Below are 17,805 nucleotides of genomic sequence, written 5' to 3'. Positions count from 1 at the left end.
TTCAAAAGTAATCTGTGGTCTCGAAGTCGATCAGACGAATTAATCAGCGCCCGTGCGTTCTACACCATCGTACAGATGTTCTCGATCCGTCGGCCACCGGGAAATTATGAGGCATTATTAGATTTAACCTCGTACTTTTGTCCGGATTTCAGGTAATTTTTATGAAAACGATAAAAATATGGGATATTATAGTAACGTTTTTTTCTCGAGGGCAATACCTTGCCTCGATGTCAGAAAAATCATCTGTACAGGATCAACCATGTGAAATATATTGCGAGCCCTTTACACGCGCGAGCGATGATTGCCGGCGGTGAAATTCTTTTCCGGTATCTCTCAAAGTTCGTTGTGAGTCTTATCGTCGAACGAAAGCGACACCACTGCACGTTTCCAAAAGCACACCATCATAGAGGAACTCAGGCTCTTTCCCGAAATGATCGTAATACTCCGAGTCGACGCGGAAAGTAACATCATCTTTTTTATACGAAACCTACACCTGCCAATGAATACTTTAACGAAATTTCACTTGCTCCGGACGGAGAAATTTCTGCCGGGCCTTTCGCGCGCGTGTGATACATTCGCCGTGCCGTATCGGACACTTCGTGCTCTTCGATCGCTGCGAAAAATTTATCACGGACAAGCAATAACGCACTTTCACGCGGAAGGCTCGGAACCAAACTCAGTGCACTCTTTCAGATCATCGGGCGGTCCAAAGCACTCTTCAGTAAATAAGTAGTGTCAAAATATCTATATTATTTTTTACACGTGTCACATTTAATATATCGTGTTTAACGGTACTCTTTACGAAGAGAGAGAGAGAGAGAGAGAGAGAGAGAGAGAGAGAGAGAGAGAGAGAGAGAAAATGGGCAAATAAATCAAACAGAATCGATGAGTATTAATTACGTGAAGTTTAACAAATTATCCCTGAGATTTTGTGTGTCACATGGCAAGGTAAAATCCGAAACGATGCTACGGGGTTAACAATATAAGTACGGGAACGTTAATTTTATTGCAAAACGCACTCATTACCATGTAAGTGTATGTCCTTATTTTTAATGGTACTCTCATAAGTGACAATTTGACGTTTCGTTCCTTTCGCCCGAGTGATTAACTGACATGTGACGAAACATCAACATTACTGTCACAATCATTTTCAAGCGATTATGTACCCATTTATCACGAACAAGACATGAAGTCTCAGTACTTTATTAAGGTTGTCTACAATAATGATCGAATGCTGATTAATATTCAGCACCCACGTAAAAGAGAGAAAATAACTGTATACGGCCATGTGTAAATTATGTAGTGGAACTGTGTTCACTCATCGTGAAATGATATCACCGGCAAATCATAATTTCACGATACAGTTTGTCGTTCATTATTTACAATTCTCTTATCGTACTTTTCAATCGATGCAACCACTTTTTTTCTTATCAAAAATGTGACTTTCGTGTCCTTTTTTTTATTCACAGATGATATTAGCCTCTAAATTGCAGACATGTATCGGTACGTCCTTCTGTTAGCCTTGGCGCAACACGCTATTGCAAATTCACTCAAAGCTCAGGTAAATACGTAACATTATCTTGCAACATTGGAAATTCGGGACTAGGGAAAGTTCACATCGGCTTCAATAAAGAGCCTCGAAATTCTCCTCCCGAAGTGTGTCAATCGAACTAGTTTTCCCGTAATTAAAATTAACGAAGTCTTAGTTCGGATTTATTTATAGCCGTCCTTATTTTAGCCACCTCAAGAAGTCAGCGCGGACACCGGATGTTGCTCCTGCCAGTTTGAAGACACACGATATATGGAACGTGTTTGCGGGGGAACAACTCCTTTCATGACGCTGATTCAAAATGTCATATCTTCCAGATGCGACATCGCCGATCCCTGTCGGCGAATGGGCAGAGACGAAGCACCAAGCGAAAACGAGTGGTAAGGGACCCATCGTATTTCACGTTGGTCTTCTTCCGCGTTATTGAAAATTGTCTAAGGATGATAAAAAAAATATATATATCTGTCAGACGACATAATTCTCTGGTGTGATCGCATTTTAGTCGAGAAACGCCGAGAACCCGAGAAATCACTCTGTAGAGTTGCCGTATTTTTCTCTCCGGGTTAATAAGAATCACCTCTGTTACCGTTTACGTCTAGGTACGACTTCGTAGTCGTGGGTGCCGGTACGGCGGGATCAATAGTAGCGAGGAGATTGAGCGATAACCCCTGGCGAAAGGTTCTACTTATCGAGGCCGGCCCGGAAGAACCCACGATGACAGCTGTACCAGGGTTCACGTTCAACGCTGTCAATACATCTCTCGACTGGAATTTCAAGACGGAACCAACATCACCGCATCCTACCGCTTGTTTGGGTATAGGATATCGCTTTGTATTGATCGATCTCGTAGGCACTGTCGTACGCATCGTAATTTTAACTCGTATGTGTGTGTATTATCGCGATTTAAAATCGTTATAGAGTTTCTCAATATATGTAAGTATGTAAATTGATGCAAAATTTTGCCGTTCTCAATATAGGTTGCAATTGACCTTCTGTCGTATGCCACGTGCGGTATATATTAAAATCTGCAGTAGCAAAATGATTTACTCTTTCGCTCCGAAGAGAACACACACACGCATATATGCACACGCACATACGTGCTTAAAAAGTAAACATTCACGTACGAAGAATATATACTAAACAAATAAAGTTGGATATTCGGTAATAACGATTAAGATTTCGCTCGATTGAGCATTTCGCACAAGGTAGACTAATCGTTACGTAAACGTGACGTAGTCATGACATAGTATAATTCGCTCTTAGATGAAAACAAGTATCATACGAGCTACATCACATAGAATACATTACATCAGATGTATTATATAAAATATGCCTGTTCGAGAAAATTCTGTTATATATATATACAGGATGTTTCAAACCGTTTCTGTAGTGAATAGATAGAACGAATGAAACTGAGTAAAAAAGTCACGCATATATATATGAAAAGATCATTAATTATAAAAATGAATTGTAATGTATCACCATCGCGATTAATTTGCCAAAATCATTTTTGCTTACGACAATATTTTTGCCTCGCAGATGACGTATTGATAAATGAATGTCGCGACCCTCCTTCCAGAGACGGGAGGCGTGTGCACTTGGCCGAGGGGCAAGATGATTGCTGGAACCGGCGGTTTTCACGGGATGATGTATGCTCGGGGTCATCCTCGCATCTACAACAATTGGGAGAGCGCGGGCAATCCTGGCTGGTCCTACGACAAAGTCATTCCCTACTTCGAGCGGATGGAGAATCCGGCCGACCAAACGATAGTGTCGGATAAGTCGAGAACCTTGAAGGAACCCGGCCCGATGCGCATTCAGTATTATCCGCACAAGCCGGAGTTCGTGGACGTGTTGCTGAACGCCGCCAGCGAGCTCGGCTACACGATCTCGCAACTGAAGGAATACAGGCAGACCGGCTTCATGATCGCGCCGATGACGGTCGAGAACAGTATGCGCAGTACAACCTCGAGGGCATATCTCAGGCCCGTTCACAAACGCAGGAACTTGCGGGTGCTGATGAATGCTCAGGTAACCAGGATCCTGATCAGCGATTGGGAAAAGAGGGCCTACGGCGTTGAGCTGGTGGACAAGAACGGTCGCAAGAGGATGATCAAATGCGGTAAGGAGGTGATTTTGTCGGCCGGGTCCATCGGCTCGCCGCACATCCTCATGAATTCCGGCGTGGGCCCCGAGAAAGAGCTCACCAAGCTCGGCATCAGGGTGTACCAGGATCTGCCGGTCGGCAAGAATCTGCACAATCATGTGTCGGTGGCGGTCCCCATGAGCATCAGGGACATCCCGTACGAGGCCGTAACGATGGACGCGGTGAACGAGTATCTAGAGAAAAAGACAGGCCCGTTGGCCAGTAGCGGCATCACGCAGGTCACCGCTTTCCTCGAGAGCAGCTATGCGATTAACGGCATGCCGGACATTCAGGTCTTCTTCGACGGCTTCAGCTCCACCTGTCCTCACACCGGCCTGCGCAACGAGTGTCCCAACGGCAAAACCACCGATTGCCCTACTAGGAGGAGCATCGGGGTGAGGCCCACAGTGCTCTGCGCAGAGAGTCGAGGTGACTTGAAACTCCGCTCGTCCAACCCCATGGACCCGCCGCTCATCTATCCGAATTACTTTACGAACGAGAAGGATCTGTTCGTCCTGCTCGAAGGTATCAAGAAAGTCACGAAGCTTGTCGACACGTCCGCTATGAGAAAGTGGGACCTCCGTTTGGAACAAGTGGGAAGTCCGTTGTGTAACGAGTGAGTAACGAAACGTTTGGATTTGATGTTATTAGTTGGAGACTCGAATTGCTTTCATTGTGATCGTCGCAATGTTTGCTAGATATATGCTTATGCAGTGTTTACAGTTGGAAAGAGTTGAAATACGCGACGTGTGTGTGCTCGCGGAGTTCTTGATCAATAGATTAGCTTCGAATTGTTCGATTTCTCTTTAGCTTTGGATCAATTTTGCTCACTTGCGAGATTTTTAATTTCGCATTTCTCATTTATCAGCTATCACTTCGGCACCGACGCCTTCTGGATGTGCCAAATGCGGGCACAGACCGGACCGGAAAACCATCAATCTGGAACGTGCAAGATGGGATCGAGTACCGACCCAACCGCGGTGGTGGACTCGGAACTTCGAGTACACGGTATACCGAACATTCGCGTCGCCGACGCTTCTATCTTCCCCACCGTGCCAAACTCGAATCCGATCGCTGCTATCATGATGGTGGGTGAGAAGGCGGCTGATATGATTGACAACAATTGGCCGATGCAATCTTGAATGTTCACGAATTCTGGTATATCAAGTTGTAATATATATTATTTACGGTTGACAAATAAAAGAGATTTCTTTAAATTATTTCATGAATGTTTTGGTCACTTCGTCGAAACTGGTCATAAACTTCTGCGATGAAATTCAGGTGAATTAAATAGATGAATTGAAATAGATAATAATCGCGGCAGATATACCGGCGATAACATCTATAGATCGCGGACAAATACCAAATATTTGTAAATATGTTATTTGAATATTTATCACCGCCGTAACTCGAGATTTTTAATCCAAAAACTTGTTCTATTCATCTTAGCAAATTTACTTTTCATCCGTCGCTCTTTCTTTCTTTCTCATAAATACAAGTCAATAAAATTCAACGCGCATCTAATTTACTTAACTCGTTTTATTTATGTAACTTCTGATTTAAGCTTACTGTGCTCGTTTTTCCTGTATGTTATAATATAAAAATAAAATCTTCCCCCTGCATGTAACTCGAGAATTATATACTTAATAAAAATATTGATATATCTAAAGTAAAAATAATCGCATTCTAAAGTTATCTCAGTAAACGAAACAACCGATTCAATTGATAGTCGATTATCAATTAATATAAGCATCGAAACATTATATCTGAAAAATAAAAAAAGAAGGAGCAATGAGTGAAATAGAAAGGAATATTATATTGCATCCGGGTTCCTTCAAATGTAAGTACTCATAATAGATGGCTTGTCAGTCATATGACGAGTAAGAGCGTTGCTTGTTGACAGTACAGATGAGTTGCAAAAATTTCGAACTCTTAACTCTTTGGCTGCTGTTGGCGCGTATAGGCGCTAAATGTAGTTCGGTCTGTTCACACGAAAATATTATTTAATCAAGCTTGATATTTAACTATACTTGGTTTATATTAGTCAGCTATATTGATTTAATGTAGTGTAATTCAGTGTTTTAATTATTTCAATATACTTATATGTAAATTGATACAAAAACAGTGTAGGTTGCAATTGACTTTCTGCCGTATGCCGTGTGGTATATATTAAAACCTGCTGTAGTAAAAAGATGAACTCTTTCGCTCCGAAGAGCACACATGCACATACGTGCTTAAAAAGTATACGTTCATGTATGGAGAATGTACACTAATACAAATAAAGTTGGATATTAGATCACACTGGTTAAGACTTCATTCGATCGAGCACTTCGCTCAAGGTAGGCTAGTCGTGACGTAAATGTTGTATAATTCGCTCTTAAATAGAAACAAGTATTATACGAGTTACTTCACATAGGATATATTACGTCAGATGTATTGTATAAAATATGTCTGTTCAAAAAGATTCCGTTATATAAGAAATAAGCGAGAATATCAACTGTAATTTATTGGCTATGGTTAGCTTCGACGTTTATCTTTTCACACATTATTTTCTCTCCAGCCGAATATTGTACAAAGTAAATTCATTTAGCGACCGTAACTAAGAATATTATGATAAGTTATAATATCTTTGTTACACAAAATGTATACAGAATAACCATATGCGGAATATATGAGAGAGATTCTTAGTATATCAACTAAAACAACTTTTGTTTACCAAAATTTCGTTTAAATGATTCAGTTTTTAAATAAGAGCTAATCAAAGTTGACGAATTAGTGTACATAGCGCGCAAGTCAGTAGCGGAATCATAAAATATCACAAGTAATGTAGATTGCTTTTCTTCAATCTCATTGCATATAATAAACATTTTATTATTAATGATATATACATTTACGTAAATACCTAAATTATGAAAGTTTTATGAAAAAAATTAAGTTATTAAACTTAAATATTCTAATCCTCTTACTTGATAAAAACTGAAAGAAGAAAATTATTCGCTTCGTGATTCTGGTTCTGACTTGCGCGTAACCTTGTATGCTAATTCACAACAACAAATTTTGAGACACCCTTATAATTCTAGTATATTACGACTAAATAAAACATGTTTTCAATGCCAAGTTTCAATGCCAAATTATAATCTACGAATTATGGAAAAAATATTCTTATCTGAAATATTTTTATTATATTAATTATAGAGGTTAAACTCTTGACAACTAACCTTTCTTCTTTATTCATTGTTTGCTTTAAGCAGAATGTAGGTACTGAAAAGCTGCGCCAAGAAGCCACCAAGCGCTACCTTGTCAGAAAAATAGCAAATATCCATATATTAAACTGCCGTCGTTATATAACTCAGGAGAAACTGGACAACACAGTCATTCCGTGCTCGGCTGCTGAATGAAATCAGTCATAGATTTCTAGTAACAACCAAGAGGTTTATTTCTCGGTACATTTCTTTACATTTAGAATTGTGGATTAGTTCACAAACGTAACTAAGTTGTGGTCAGATGTGTGTTGCATTCAGAAAAATATTTATTAAAATTTGGAACAATCAGCATCATACATGGCTTGGTCGTGATAGTGAAATTAGAAATTTATTTGCTAGTATTTTTAAATTAGAGTTTTGAAGAGTTGTCTTTTACGATCACTACTAGCTCCTTTCCTTCCAAGTGTATTTATCAATAAAACTTAAACAATTATAGTCATTGTTTGAAAGTTTTTAATCGACGAAATAAGACACTCGTATAAGCGTATCGCTCGACAATCGTAAAAAATTTAAAGAAAATTACGTTATCAAACAATATAATATATAAAAAACAAAATTAATCTTTAGTGATCGTGGAAGGAAGAAAATTAAAGATAGAAAATTGAAATAGAAAATGACAGAAAACTGAAATAAAAAATATACAATCATTAAGATGTAATATTTTATAGAGGATATGTAATTAACTGCGTGTATCTAACCCACCATACTTTTTTTCGTGTCGAAAATGTAGCCAATTTTCTATATGAGCTGTTTATTTTGAAAGTGACCTAAGCCTATTTATATTTAAATTGAGATATTTAAGAGTTTACGTTTCAATAAAATTAAAAATATACGTATAGGATACCAATGTGTCATGCTACTTAAGTGTATCTAAGAGAGTTAAATTTACAATCCTTATTAAAATAATAGTAATTATTAAGTGAATAATATGTGTTTTCTTACCATAAATGGAGTTAAGCCATTTTCAAAATTAACAACTAGATTTGTTATAAAATTTGAAAGAGCCCAAGTCGATTCGACATAATTTAAAATGCTTCAAATTGAAAAAACAATACTCAATTTATTTTATATTTCTTTACAACACTTCAAAAACACAATTTATGCAATTCAGGAAATCTCCTAACTATATAAATTACGTAACAATTTACTGCTCATCTACATTTTGTATATGCGAGAGGGATTTGAAGAAGTCATGGTGCTCCGGTGGTATAGATCGTAGTAAGTCCATCATATCCTTGTATTTCGCTGTTGCAATTCGTCTTATATTTTTATAAAGTAGTGTCAATACAATATTTTCGAATCTTCTTGGTCTATCCCGACGTGGTAATAACTCCAGGATTTTAAACTCTGCATTCTCATTCATTGATATCTTATAGAAAATTGTATATGGTTCATTTCTCAAAAAACGCATCCAGCATATTTTTAACCAATTTATTGTTTCTCCGTTAGAATTCTTTACCCTTTTAAAAACTACGTCCTCCAAAAATCTTGTTATAATAATGTTNTAGTAACGTATACAACTTGAAGTTAGCTGTCATAAACAACATTTTGCGGTTAAGTATATTCAGAGTTATAACCATAGAGATATAAGAATAAAGGGAACAAGGGATATATGCTACCTGTAAGTGGAAGTGATAGAGGCAAAGAGAGAGATGGATGCCGAGTGTCCTATCTGTCTCTTTCTAGTTGAGCGCTGTGATTGGTTGTTACAATGAGCCACCAAGCGACCATNTTCCCTTTATTCTTATATCTCTATGGTTATAACTCTGAATATACTTAACCGCAAAATGTTGTTTATGACAGCTAACTTCAAGTTGTATACGTTACTACAGTCAACAAAAAACAATTGATAAATGGATAAGTGGATAGGCCACTTTCAAAATAAATGGCTCATATCTTTCTTAATGTTCGTTTGCAATTTTCATATTTCTGCTTACGATTTCGCTGACAAACAGACTTATTTCAACGAAAAAGTCATTATCATAGCGTATCAAACTTAAAATGTAAACAGTAGAGCAAAGAACAGAAAAATACATAAGAAATAGTTATCGAATTCATATTATAACAACTGTCACAAATGTAATATATAAGTATAAGCCATTCCAGAGGAGAAATACAGCTCGAAGACAAGTGCAGTTATCCTCACATAATTTGATAACATTTAACAACATTTGACAAAATCACACGATTGAACCACAAGACTAGTTGTAAATTAACATATTTTTTTCTTATTATATTATTATTTTTCCTCTTTTTATATTCAAATCTCCAATTATAAATATGAAGTGAACTGTCAAATAATCCAATATACCGTCCGTTTGCCAATATACAGGACATCCTAGAATAACCGCAAAGGGATTCTTAGAACCAAATGATGCAACTTTTCGTTTATTTAAAATCTGTTTAAATAATAAAGTTTAAATGAAAGATATTCAAAATTATTATATTAGCATACCAAGTTGCACATGAATTAAGAAGGAAGCGCGTTCTGCGGAACTACGATATATTACGTAAATTGTTTTTAGAAGAAACACGTTTTTCTATCTTATTTAAAATTTCATTACAAAATTATGTATAATAATTTTTTCTATATTTACCGCTATCTTAAATAGAACTTATTTGTATAAATAATTTAATGTATAAATTATAAATTATAAATTAATGTATAAATAATATCCTTCTTCAAAGTTAAAATATTTGTATTTTTAAAGCATTGGAACAACACCTCGTATAAAAATTATTTCTATTGTTTTCTGATATGGAAGAATCTCTTATCAATGCCACTGAAGCAACGATTGCAAATAAAATAATATACTTAAACAGTACAAATAATTTTTTATACAAAGTGTTATATATCAACGCTTTAGAACAATGTGGTTAATGGAATATTATTTATACTAATTATTCATATATATAAATAAATTATAAGCAAGCTTTATTAAAATTAGCGGTAAATTCATATATTGTGCGTAATTTCAAATGTAAGCGTCAGGTGTCAGCGTAAGAAAATCTTTGGGAAGATTGACTTAGTTTACGCCAATTTTTTTGATAATTTGATAGTAAGTTATTAGTAAGTTAATATGCGTACCAAGTAACTCGAGTAAACTAAGCCGTAAAGAGCCATTAAACAGCCTACATGATTTACGTAATATTTCGTGATTCTATGAAGCACGTGGTGCGCCGTTTCTGACACGGGCGCAATTCAATACACTAATTCGACAATTTTAAATAGCTGTCTTTTAAAAACTGTCATTTAAACAGAATAGAATTTCGGAAAATAAAGAAATGAGTCGTTTGGTATTAAGAATTTCCCAGTGCACTCCGCGTACGGTTATTCCAGGACACCCTGTATGAAGTAATACGCACACAGTTACTACAAATATAATATATTCAACAGAATTAAATTGTTACATTACGGGACGATATTATGGAGGCATGTCTGAGTGCAAGCTGTGCTGCTGCAACGACAGGCGCTTCCACGTCTGTCTTCCTGCAACTAATACAAATGCTTCTAACCGCACAGTGCGGTTTGAGCAACAAGAGGAACTATCCACCGGATCGCTCGGAAGAAATCGTGAAAAACAACATCGAGTTCGACTTTGTCATCGTAGGCGCCGGAAGTGCCGGATCCGTAATAGCCAATCGTTTAACCGAGGTGGAAAACTGGAAGGTGTTACTGATCGAGGCCGGAGACGATCCTTCGCCTACCAGTGATATTCCCCTAATGTTTCCGAAATTGATGTCGTCGCCGGAGGATTATTCCTACGATACAGAACCCGAAAAACTCGCTTGCCACAGTAGCAAAAGCAAGATGTGCAAATGGCCCAAAGGCAAGGCTTTGGGCGGTAGCTCTACGATAAACGCTATGATCTACCTTCTCGGCAACGAGGAAGACTACAACGAATGGTCCCGGATGGGTAACAAAGGCTGGAGCTACGAGGAGGTTCTGCCATATTTCAAAAAATCGCAACACTACGGTCATAGCGACAACCACGAGTGGAGAAGGAAGTACTGCGGCCACAGTGGGCCGTTGCATATCAGAGATTTCAATTATACCGACATAGAAATGCACAAAATGTTCACGAGCGCCTCTCGCGAAATGAATATACCCACTCTAAAAACCGTTAACGGCGACGAATATATCGGTTACGGCAAACTTCTAGGAACTTTGAATGAGGGTCGTAGGATAAGCACAGCAAATGCCTACCTATCGCCGATCAAAGACAGAAGAAATCTCTACGTGATGAAATCTACCCGAGCCGACGCAGTTCTTCTGAATGGTACTCGGGCGATCGGAGTACGCGCGACTCTGAAAGACGGCAGGTCGATCGACGTGAAAGTATCGAAGGAGGTGATTCTCTCTGCCGGCAGTATCGCCAGTCCACAACTACTAATGCTCTCCGGTATCGGGCCTAAGCAGCATCTGCTCGAAATGGGAGTGCCGAGTGTCGTCGATTTACCGGTCGGCCAAAATCTTCAGGACCATATAAGTTGGCCTGGCTTATACTTGGCTTACAAGAACGAGACGGCAACACCCCCGCCGCCGCCCACATTTATCCTGGACGAGGCGTATCAATATCTGATGCATAAACGAGGTAGTTTGGCAACTTTTCCCTTCGACCTCGTGGGTTTCATCAATGTGAACGACTTGAATTCCAAGTATCCTGACATCGAATTCCTTCATATGCACTTTTTCCGGAGGAATTTGTATATGGTACACACGATATCGGAACTGTTCTTTATAGATGACGAGACAACGCGTGATGTAATAAAAGTGCTCAATGAAGCCGACATAATACAAATTATGTCGATACTATTGAAACCAAAGAGCTCGGGTAAGTTGCAACTGCGTAGCAAGGATCCCGCGGTTCCCCCAAAAATCTACGCAAATTACTTCTCCGAGGAGAAAGATATTGAAACAATGCTGAAAAGCTTGGAATTCATCAAAAGTCTGCTGAAAACAGAAGCCTTCGAACGACAAGGAGTATGGCTGCATCATATCGACATACCGGGCTGCCGACACACCGAAGCCGATTCTGACGAATATTGGAGATGCAACTTGCGACATATGTCCTTCACGCTTTTTCATCCCGTTGGTACGACCAAGATGGGTCTTCGGAACGACCCTACAGCCGTGGTGGACGTTCGATTAAGAGTTCACGATGTACAAAAACTCAGAGTCATCGATGCGTCCGTTATGCCAACGATCATTAGCGGACACACAAACGCGCCTACGATAATGATAGCGGAGAAAGGCGCGGATTTAATCAAGGAGGATTGGACGAATGTGAATAGTAAGGTTGAGCTGTAGGGGGGATTATAGCTATGTTATTATCGTATGTGTTTATCGTAAATTTGAAGTCTAACATTTTTTTACCTTCTCGTGTTATAAATGACGAATTAATAAGCGTGTCGAGTAACTAAATCTTAGGGAATCAAGGGAATCTGGTATGTAATAGAATTTAATACATTATTTTTTATCATGCATCTGAATTAAAACTTTTGTTTCATTATGCTAATAGCATATAATACACTGTTTTTTATCATGCATTTGAATTAAAATTTCTGTCTCATTATGCTAATGCATTATGCAATATTTTAACAGAAATGATATATTCCTTCCCGCACATGAGTTTGTGATAAATAATAATATCAATATATTTACTAATATATATTAATTGATGTTTTACCAACTTTTTATTCAAGCGCCATGTATAATAATTAGGCAAATATAAAAACATCTCCATTTTTTTTGGCTATCATTCTTACCGCTAATAAATATCAAATACAGTTTGTAAACTATTATGTAATGTTCTATGACATTCCCCTAATAAATAATTACAATAGTGTTTTTAACCATCTAGCTTTATTGATGATTTCTACGATTTTATTAATGACAAAACTGAGTATATCTGGTTTTTACAAAAAGGAATAAAGGCGAACTTAAAGTAAAATTTGTATAAATAAGTTCATGTGTAAACGTTATAACTATAAACAATTATATTGTAATAATACGTAATAATAAGATTACTTTAAATGTAAAAAAAAAAGAAACTGTTACAATCGTCCTGTAACTGGCCGTATCAAAAGAATATTCTAAATGAGAAGCTAGTTTAGAATTTTACCACAGCAGTGTGGACTATCAGTGGCTAGAGTTTTTAACAAGATGGTCCGCAGCGAATAGTGAATTAAAATATACAAAAATAAACACTATACACGTATCTAATCATATGCGTACATACACTGAACTTTGATCAATAGGCGGAGACGAACACTTATAAGATATGCAGACTTTTACTATTTATAATTCAAGAATCTGCATAGCTATCAGAGAAGGAACTTTACAAGTTATCTCAGTCGTCCCTGTGTTTCTAGATGAAGCACGTTGAACGGTTCCGTTAATCCTGGAATTTGAGAAACTCAACACGAAAAGTCAACATTTTAGAATTTCATTTGAAGCTTGCGACACTTTCTCTAATATATATTGAGAAAGTGATCACTAGCATAACCCCGATATCGCCTACGACGATAATAGAAAAGAAAGATGCTGATTTAATCAAGGAGGATTAGGCGCATGCAAGAGACCAGAGCGAACTATAGAAGGACGTACAGCTGCTCATCATGAGGCTAAAGATTCATTTTTTTTATCTTTTGGTGTCATATAAATGACTAACTATTATACTGGGAAATTTTATTTTATGAATATTGTGAGTACAATATATATTATTCTATCAAAACATTCTATAACATATATTTTATTTCGTAAAGTGTTTTATCATATATCATATGTTTTATTATGCAAATAATTTAATTTAAATATTTAATAAACATTAAGCACTAACAAATATAGAAGTGAGTTTCTTCAGTATATTTTATTACCGTTAGTAAATATAACAATCTATATACTAGTTTGTAAAATTTTACGTAATATTTGATAACAAAGTTGCTTAATATATAGTTATAATTGCATTTTTTATTATTCAGTTTTATTAATTTCTATGATTTCTATGATTTTATTAATGAGACAAAATTAAGTTTATCTGACTTTCTTTTAGAACGTGCAATGTTATAAAAAGCAACGAAGAAAATAAATTAATATGTAAACGTTATAACTTTGTTGTATGCCCAACCGAGAGACGTACTGATTACCGTAACCGAATGTAGATTATGATCACGAGATTGCAATCTCGCGGAAGTACACGTAAAGTCACGACCGCAAATCAAATTAATAACAATGATAAGTTGTCACGACCACGAGACGTAACCTTGCAAAGATGCAACTCTGCACTTTTCGGTGTGCAATATCGGAATTAAGATAGCTCGCGTCCGCGCCCAAGCAAAGCTGCATCATCAAAACTACTCCCTCTGACTGGGATATTCGATTAGAATATAAGGACGAGCCGATCAACCAAAAGCAGACTCTCGACTCTAGACTTCTCAGGTCTCGGATATCGACACGCTGTCGGTTAAGTACGAAATACTGCAACGGATCTTACAGAATAAAAACACGTTTATTTTCAAAAGGAAGATACTATATTACTCGTCACCATCCTTCGTTCTGCCACGCTGCTCTGGCACACCCCACACTATCTTCGCCGTTTCGACAACGCATCAACTCTATCAAATTATACGTAATAATAGGATTATCTTAGATTATAAAAACTATCGAGAACAGCAAAAGTTCAGATCAATGATCGCGTATAATAGTAGGTAAAAAGTAGTAGTGGTATTTTTGGCAATATGTACACAAAGTAAAATCTGTCTCGCACGAATTTATAAATATACATATTCATAAAAGATATAAACACCTAGTAGAATAATATGAATTTTTCTTTTCTTCATAATATATTTGATGATTTATATAATGTCGCATTCCCGATTGTCAGAAAGATTCATTATCCAGATCAACTATTAATTTTTCCCTGCTAATTTTGTTACTCAACATAACTATCCTTATGATAAGTACAGTTAATCATAGAACAGTTGCAACATTTCTCTTTTTATATATTTTGAAAAAATACAAAAATTACGATGAAAGTTTGATCCACGTACATGCGCAGTAGTTAGTCAGATAGCTGTGAAAATTAGATACGTATATGACAAAATGACATGTGTATATAATTTTCACAATTTGAACATCTATTACGTATTTTCATAAATAATAAGTTCGCTTAGTTAAATCTTTTATATGTTTCAAAGCATATAAAAAAAATGTTACAACCGTCCTCTGACTGACTTTACCAAAAGAAAATTCTAAACTAAAAGCTGGTTTAAAACATTAGCTATAATAGTACAAACCATCAGCGGCTTGAGTTGTTAACAAGATAGTTTACTGCGATCAGCGAATTAAAATATACGCGAACAAACACTACAAATATATCTATACATATATACATATAACATATACATAACACTACAAACATAACCATACATATGCATATATGGAAATATACATACATATTCTTTGAACTTTGATCAATGAGCGAAGACTAACTTTTAAAGAATTTGGAGACTTTCTATAGTTCAAGGTTCTGGACAGAATTGAGACGAGACTCTACGAATTGATTCAGTCATTCCAGTAGTTTGAATAAAGCACGTTGAACAGTTCAGTTAATCGTGAAACTTGGGAAACAATAAGTTAACACTTTAAGACTACAGTTGAAATTCGTAATATTTTCATCAATATATATCCAATTGAGAAAGAGACTTGTCAAGAAAAAAAAAGAAAAAAAACGAGAAAGGAAAATAAATCTTTCGGACACGGTAAGTAACCATCAAAATACAAATTTCCGTGTGACAGAATAATTAATTTAATGTGTATAAGCCCCGCTACTATTTCCGTATAATATTTTATTTTATATAAAACTCAAAAGTTAACTGATGACAAGACGATAATATTGCAGCAACTTGCGGATCAATCAAAAAATATGCATTAATCTGAAATATTATATATTCAACAGAACAGAATCATCGCGTACGCGACAAAGTCGGACATGATGAGGTACTTGACAGCTACTTGTGCCGCTGCAACGACTAGTGTTCTCACATTCGTTTCTCTCCAAATATTTCTAGCAGCACTAAGCAATTTCAAAAACAAAAACAATTATCCACCGGATCGTTCCGAAGAAATCGTGGATACCAACATTAAATTCGATTTTATCATCGTGGGTGCCGGAAGTGCAGGGTCCGTAGTAACTTATCGCTTAACCGAAGTAGAAAACTGGAAAGTCTTATTGATCGAAGCTGGAGACGATCCTTCGTTTATCAGCGAAATCCCCGGGTTATTCGTATTTTTGATGTTATCACCGGAAGATTACGCTTACGACGCTGAATCCGATGAACATATTTGCCAAAGTTATAAAAACAAGGTCTGCATATGGCACGAGGGTAAAGCTCTCGGTGGTACCTCTACAATAAACGGTATGCTCTACACTCAGGGTAACGAAGAGGATTATAATGAGTGGTCCCGGATGGGTAACGAAGGATGGAGCTACGAGGAGATCTTACCATATTTTAAGAAATCACAAAACTGCGACAGTGTACACACTGACGAGTGGAGAAAAAGGTATTGCGGTCGCGGTGGACCATTGTACATCAGATATTTTAATTATAGCGTCACAGATATGCAAAAAATGATTATGGACGCTGCTCGTGAACTGAATGTACCCATATTAGAAACCATCAACGGTAACAAATATATTGGATATGGTATGGCTCAAGGAACCTTGAAAGACGGTCACAGGATGAGCACGGCAAAGGCTTTCTTATCGCCGATTAAAAACAGGAGCAATCTGTACGTGATGAAATCAACCCGGGCCGACGCTGTTCTTCTGGATGGCAATCGGGCAATCGGAGTACGCGTGACTCTGAAGGATGGCAGGTCGATCGACGTGAAAGCATCGAAGGAAGTGATTTTGTCCGCCGGCAGTATCGCCAGTGCACAACTGCTCATGCTTTCCGGCATCGGGCCTAAGCAGCATTTGCTCGAAATGGGAATACCGAACGTTGTTGATTTACCAGTCGGTAAAAATCTGCAGAATCATGTCGGTTGGCCAGGTTTATACTTAGCTTGCAAGAACGAGACCGCGACACCGCGATCGCCCACATTTATATTGGAAGAAACTTATAAATATGTGATACATAAACGGGGTATTTTGGCAACCAACGGTGACTCCAATTTTGTAGGTTTCGTCAATGTAAATGATGCGAACTCCAAGTATCCCGACATACAGTTCTTTCATACTCACTATCCGCGGTGGCGTGTAGATAACGTGCAAGCAATGGGGCAGGTTTTTCGTATAGATGAAGAGATAAAGCACGATGTAATGAAAATGCTTCAGGAAGTTGATATGGTAGTACCTATGCCGTGTCTACTAAAGCCGAAGAGCAGAGGTGAGTTACGGCTACGTAGCAAGGATCCGGCGGTCCCTATTAAGATCTACGGGAACAGTTTCTCTCAGCAAGAAGATATTGAAACAATGTTGAAGTCCTTAGACTTCATAAAGAAAATGCTGAAGACGGAGACATTTACNACGGCTGCATCACTTCGACATTCCAGGTTGTCGACACACAGAACCTGATTCGGACGAGTATTGGAGATGTCACTTGCGACATTTGTCTTGTACGTTGTTCCATCCTGTTGGTACAGTCAAAATGGGACCTCAAGATGATCCCACGGCTGTTGTGGACGCTCAATTAAGAGTTTACGGAGTGCAAAGTATAAGAGTTATCGATGCATCTATCATGCCAACAATCACTAGTGGATCCACAAATGCACCTACAATAATGATAGGGGAGAAAGGCGCAGATTTAATAAAGAAGGATTGGACAGGTATAAAGGACAAGAG

The 17,805-nt window shown here is 37.4% G+C and overlaps 2 protein-coding genes and 1 pseudogene across 2 annotated transcripts; all 3 read left to right on the top strand.

The window, feature by feature from the left end:
* The first annotated feature begins 1,495 nt into the window (after window positions 1–1,495).
* On the top strand, window positions 1,496–4,837 carry LOC106745095 (glucose dehydrogenase [FAD, quinone]-like). The gene is made up of 5 exons (XM_014620373.1): window positions 1,496–1,561; window positions 1,739–1,929; window positions 2,149–2,363; window positions 3,129–4,311; window positions 4,564–4,837. Exons 1-5 carry the CDS (start codon window positions 1,496–1,498, stop codon window positions 4,835–4,837), a joined length of 1,929 nt encoding a protein of 642 aa, XP_014475859.1.
* A 2,240-nt stretch (window positions 4,838–7,077) lies between these two features.
* Window positions 7,078–12,780, top strand: LOC106745094 (glucose dehydrogenase [FAD, quinone]-like). Its single transcript, XM_014620371.1, has 2 exons — window positions 7,078–7,138; window positions 10,356–12,780. Exon 2 carries the CDS (start codon window positions 10,386–10,388, stop codon window positions 12,267–12,269), a length of 1,884 nt encoding a protein of 627 aa, XP_014475857.1. The 5' UTR covers window positions 7,078–7,138; window positions 10,356–10,385; the 3' UTR covers window positions 12,270–12,780.
* Window positions 12,781–15,954: 3,174 nt separating this feature from the next.
* On the top strand, window positions 15,955–17,800 carry LOC106745091 (annotated as a pseudogene).
* The last annotated feature ends 5 nt before the right edge of the window (window positions 17,801–17,805 follow it).

Source organism: Dinoponera quadriceps, unplaced genomic scaffold (assembly GCF_001313825.1).
Source record: "Dinoponera quadriceps isolate SergipeBrazil2010 unplaced genomic scaffold, ASM131382v1 scaffold1580, whole genome shotgun sequence".
Taxonomy (NCBI): domain Eukaryota; kingdom Metazoa; phylum Arthropoda; class Insecta; order Hymenoptera; family Formicidae; genus Dinoponera; species Dinoponera quadriceps.
This window is presented reverse-complemented; position numbering and strand designations above follow the sequence as displayed.